This window comes from Egretta garzetta, unplaced genomic scaffold, assembly GCF_000687185.1.
Source record: "Egretta garzetta isolate BGI_Z169 unplaced genomic scaffold, ASM68718v1 scaffold69, whole genome shotgun sequence".
NCBI classification, from domain to species: Eukaryota; Metazoa; Chordata; class Aves; order Pelecaniformes; family Ardeidae; genus Egretta; species Egretta garzetta.
Window position 1 is genome coordinate 1,310,683 of NW_009260790.1, and position 5,512 is coordinate 1,316,194.

The 5,512-nt window shown below is 51.1% G+C and overlaps 1 protein-coding gene across 1 annotated transcript in view; it reads left to right on the forward strand.

The window, feature by feature from the left end:
• The window catches only part of DISP3 (dispatched RND transporter family member 3), a 41,651-nt gene that overhangs the window by 23,383 nt on the left and 12,756 nt on the right, over positions 1–5,512 (forward strand). The window contains exons 4-9 of the mRNA XM_035901883.1: positions 1–643; positions 1,888–2,107; positions 3,715–3,851; positions 4,282–4,416; positions 4,644–4,804; positions 5,158–5,297. The exon at positions 1–643 is cut by the window's left edge and continues 72 nt beyond it. Coding sequence (XP_035757776.1) covers positions 1–643; positions 1,888–2,107; positions 3,715–3,851; positions 4,282–4,416; positions 4,644–4,804; positions 5,158–5,297 — 1,436 coding nt within the window. The remainder of the gene's footprint in view (positions 644–1,887; positions 2,108–3,714; positions 3,852–4,281; positions 4,417–4,643; positions 4,805–5,157; positions 5,298–5,512) is intronic.

Here is a 5,512-nt window from a genome sequence, read left to right on the forward strand (position 1 = left end):
GACATCTCCTACAATGCTTTTGAGATCCGCAACCACGAGTCCTCTCAGCGCTTTGATGCACTTGCCTTGGCCCTTAAGTCCCAGTTTGGGTCATGGGGGAGGAACCGCCGGGACCTGGCTGACTTCACCTCTGAAACCCTGCAGAGGCTCATCTTTGAGCAGCTCCAGCAGCTTCACCTCAATGCTTCCCATCTCGGGGTCAGCACACGGGTCAAGCGCAGCACCCTGGAGGGCAGGACAAGCTCCTCCAAGCCCCATGCCCACCTGAACCCAGGAAACTGGACTTCCCGAACTGGGAGGGGTGCTCCACGCTGGGACTACTCCAGCACTTACATCAGTGCCAACACACAGACGCATGCCCACTGGCGCATTGAGCTCATTTTTCTCGCTCGAGGAGACTCCGAAAACAACATCTTCACCACCGAGCGCCTGGTTACTATCCATGAGGTCGAGCGCAAGATCATGGACCACCCTCGCTTCCGGGAGTTCTGCTGGAAGCCCCACGAGGTCTTGAAGGACCTGCCCCTGGGCTCCTATTCCTACTGCTCCCCTCCCAGCTCCCTCATGACCTACTTCTTCCCCACTGAGAGAGGAGGGAAGATTTACTATGATGGCATGGGACAAGATCTTGCTGACATCCAAGGTGAGCTGACGGCCATGGGTGAGGGCTGGCATCTCCTGCAAGTTCAGGCAGTCACTCATTTGCTGTGCAGCTTAAGAGGGGTGACTGCCTTGTGCAGAAAGGAAGATGATTCTGTGCTGTGCCTTGAGGAATCATCTTTTCTGCTCTAGGGCCACTCCTACAATTTCAGCAAAACCCTTGCAACCCCAGTCAGGGATCACACAGGCCCCAACAGGCGAGCAAGAGGGACAAATGAGGGGGAGTCCTGCAGTGTACCAATGCCTTCTACTGACCCTTGTCCTCTGTGAAAGACTGTGGTTAACTAAAGGAATGTCAGGTCTTGGACAGACAATAGGGATGAACTTCCCTGCACAGTGGAGCAGATGAAAGAGGTCTGTGGGCTGCTCTGGAGCTTGAAAGGCAGCTTGTGAGTCACCAGCTGGAAAGACTTTTAGAAGGAGAGGAGGAGGAAGGTGCTGCCTCCTCCTCCCAGCTCTGTATCCTGTAGTATGCCCCTCTAGCAGAGCAGAGGCTCTGGATGGTGAAAAAGAGGTGAATCATGAGGAGTCTGTGGGTGTGATGTGGCTGTGGGATGAAGCCTCCATCTGTCTCCCAAGCACAGGCTGCAGATGATGGCTGTCCAGGAGCCATATAGGGAGCAGGCAAAGAATTAATGCCATCTGCTCCAGTGTGAGTAACAGTTCTGTTACCAAAACAGGAAAGAGTATACTTGCTGTGTCTTTCTGGCATGAACTCAAGGTAACTTAGATTTTGGGGGTAGACAGGCAGTGTTTCTTACTCAGAACTAGCTGAGTGCCTCCATCTCTGCATCCCTCACACCATCAGATGGCAGAGGTGCCAGGTCACAGCAAAGCCAGGACTTTTTGTCTTCCATGGGCATTGTTTAGCTCTTGTGCTTCCCAGTGTATGAGAACTAAGTGCATTCAGCTGAGGGAGTATTGATAGAGATGTTGTGTGCATTGCTGCTTGGCGGAGCTGTGGTTCAGATCAGTCAGGTGAAAGATGGGTCCCTGATGGGGAACTGCAGGTAGGCAACATTGCAAATAGAGTCACAAAGTGAAAGTGGAAAGTGAGTCTTTGCAATCCAGCTTTCTCCAGCCCTCCTTGCTCTCTGTGAGGCAGCAGTAGTCCACATCACTGTGATGAAAGACAGGATCACTCCCAGTTTCCCTTTCTCAGACCCTGTGCCTTGCCAAGTCAGCTAAGAAGGACCTAACAAAAGTGGCACTGCTTTTTCCCCATAGGGTCCCTAGAGCTGGCCATGACCCACCCTGAATTCTACTGGTATGTGGATGAGGGCTTGTCTGCTGAGAACATGAAAAGCTCCCTGCTGCGGAGCGAAATCCTCTTTGGGGCACCACTGCCAAACTACTACTCTGTGGAGGACCGCTGGGAGGAGCAGCGCCGCAAGTTCCAGAACTTTGTCATCACCTACGTGGCCATGCTGGCCAAGCAATCCACAAGGTGAGGGTCTGTGCAGACAGGGCAGGTGCCTTGCTGGGAGTGTGAGAGAGCAGGGAAAGGCAGAGGTTGGAGAGGATGGTGCTTTCTGTTGCACTAAAGGAGTGGATGGAATAGGCCCTTCAAGGTATAAAAGCTTAGTCTTAATCTTATGCAGGGCAGACATGCCTGCTCCACGCTGATAGCCCTGCAGCATTCAATCTCACCTGGAAGGCACAGGAGGCTTGGCATGCCAGCTCAGACTGCTGGTCAGTCTCGAACAGTGGCCACAGCGTAATGCTCCAAAGGAGAAAAAGCATCTGCTTTGAAGTTGGGCTCAGGCACAGTGCTGTGAATGAGGGTGGGGAGCATATGGCAGAAAACCACTCGTATGCTTCACTTTAATGCCACTTCCTACTGGAGCAACATGCCAGAGACATCAATAGAGACAATGAAAGGGAGCCAAAGATTGAATCCAGTGCCTGCCTTTCTGCTCAGCCCCTGTCTGGCATTGGATCCGTTTGCTTCCATCCCAGGAGTCCAATTCCATTGGCTCCAACAGAGCTGCTTCTCTGCCTTCCTGGTCTGAATTTGGCCCCAATTGGTCTGATGCAGGGGGTGAAATGGTCCTTAGTCAAGGCATCAACCTGTGGATCTGATTCTGATTTCACTCATGAGATTGTAATTCCTTCCAGAAGTACAGAGATGGGCAGGGGAGTTTCAGGACCGGGTAAGTTTCAGGAAATGCAGGCTTTTTTCACCACCAGGTCTATATGGCTTTGGCTAAATAGAGCTTTGCTCAGTGCTTGAGAGGGAGATGGTAAAATGGAGCTAAAAGGGCTAAAAGCATAGCCCAGTATCCAGACAGCTGAGGGAAGGCAGTGAGTCCTGATGTCAGTGTACCTTCTCATTCTCCTGCTCTTTACTGCGCTGATTCTCAACAGCTCCCAGAATGAAGGGATACCAGTCTTGAAAAACAGAGTGAAATGCAGCTAGCCCTTGTCAGCCTTGAAAGCAGGCAGCCACAGAGCGTTCTCAGCAACGGGCTGGCAGAGTGGGTTGCAGTTATGGGAAGCCAAAAGGGAATTGGGACCAAGGCTCGGTTCTGAAGCTTGGATTCCTGATAGCCTCCTACGGTGCAGTGTTATTGTACTCCTGGTTAAATTATCTTGGATTACTTCCGCTCAGAGCCTGCTTGCAGAAGCTGGTAAATCGTATGGTTTCTGATAAGCTCTCACTCTGCCTGCATCTGCTGGTTATTACCTTTGTGCTTAATATAATAAGCAATGATTAGGATTCCAGATGGAATTGGCTTTGGAGGCTTCAGGAGCTGTTTGCTGACAGCAAGAAGTCTATTAGTGCCAAAGACCCACCATGCACTGGAGGAATTTTAAAAATTAGACCTGCTCTTTTTTCTCCTTTCTCGTGTGAACTTTAACTCCAGCAGCAACCTTGTTCAACCTGCTCTCACCACTCTGAGCTGTTTCCTCAGAGAACTGCCAAGTTTATTAGAGCAGTGACCTCCTTCGGCCCTGGGGGAGACATTGTGCTTTGTTAAAACCCCTGGATCTGCTCCCTTTACGCTCAACTCTGCCTACTCCTCTTCCTTCCTTCATATCTTCCCACCCTAGCAAAGTCCAGGTGCTGTATGGAGGGACGGATTTGTTTGACTATGAAGTGAGGAGGACCTTCAACAATGACATGTTGCTGGCCTTCATCAGCAGTAGCTGCATAGCTGTCTTGGTCTACATCCTTACCTCCTGCTCAGGTAGGCTGCAGTCACAGCTGCCCTGCTCTCACACAAAGCCAAATATGCCATGACTCCCTGTGTCTGCACAAGCCCCAGGAGAGGCTCTGATGCCCTGACACCCTGACTTTGTGGCACAGTGGCATGCAGAAGGTCATGCAAGTCTGATTCTCCAGAGCAGAGCTCTGTGGGCAGGGTGGGGGGAAGGCTTAACAGGAGAACAGGAATAAAGTGTAAATTCCCATCTTACTAACACTAGTGTAAAGCTGATGTAATTTCATGGATGGACCTCATGGTAAGGAGTCTGCAAGCAGTACTCTTGCAGTCCTCGGCTATTCTGTCACCAACATGCTCCTGAGAACAAGTATTCTGACAGGGCACGTGGGAGGTATCTGTTTTCCCAGGGGGCAGCCAGCAGTACTATTTTTTCCATGTTCCTTTCCTCCTATAGTGTTCCTGTCATTCTTTGGCATTGCCAGTATTGGGCTAAGCTGCCTGGTGGCTCTGTTCCTGTACCACGTCGTATTTGGGATCCAGTACCTGGGTATACTCAATGGTGTGGCTGCCTTTGTCATTGTGGGGATTGGTAAGCACGTCCTTACTCAGAACCTACTTGTATTGCCTTGCCGTAACTCCTGCCTACAAGAGAGAGAAAGGTGATGGTGGCAAATTCAGACTGAATTTTCAAGCCCCCCTTTCCTTCCACTACCTGTAAGTGAAATATCTGCAGGTGAGGTGTTGAGGGGAAATTAGATTTTTAGCATGTGTCCCTACTGTAAGCGAAGTATCAAAATTTCCCCCCTCTTTTCCCAGGGGTTGATGATGTCTTTGTTTTCATCAACACCTACCGCCAAGCCACCCACCTCAAGGACCTGCGACTGCGCATGATCCATACTATCCAGACAGCAGGGAAGGCCACCTTCTTCACTTCCCTCACCACGGCTGCAGCGTATGCTGCCAACATCTTCTCTCAGGTACACTGCAGCTTCGGGATTTGGGGCTTTCTGTTTCTGCCAGAGACCCTAATAGAGAGGGAAGCTGCCAGCACCATCTTCTGCCCTCTCCTCAAGTGCATGGGCATGCCGGACTTGCTTGCCCTAGAGGGCTGTCCCTTACCTGCTCTAAGGCAGTGGACAGTCTCCCTGTATCAGCATCCAAGGCAATATTTACTGTGCCACTGATTGGCCTAGCTCTGTACCTACCAGGTTTGCTGACTACCATGACTGAGGTCAGCATGCGCTATTCTCAGGTTCCTCCAGGTATCTCTTTCTGGCCTGATGTCTCTGCCCCCATTGATCACAACTCCATGTTCTCCCTCTTCATGTAGATCCCAGCCGTGCATGACTTTGGACTCTTCATGTCACTGATTGTGTCCTGCTGCTGGGTAGCTGTGCTCTTCACCATGCCAGCTGCTCTTGGGATATGGACCCTTTATGTGTCTCCACTAGAGAGCTCCTGCCAAACCAGGTGAGCCCTGGAGCCTCCTTGTGTGAGTGGGAAGTCGTTGTGGACCTCACGTCCAAGGCAGTGTGCAAATCCCTGACCTATCCTCTCAGTTATCCTTATCCCTGTCAGGCAGCTTGGCTTTGCCGTTCCCTGTTAGTCTCTGAAAGAAGGGAAATTTAACTTCTGCCACTCCAGAGTGGAGCAAAATGGAAGGGCCAGGTCCCAGTCTTATTCCT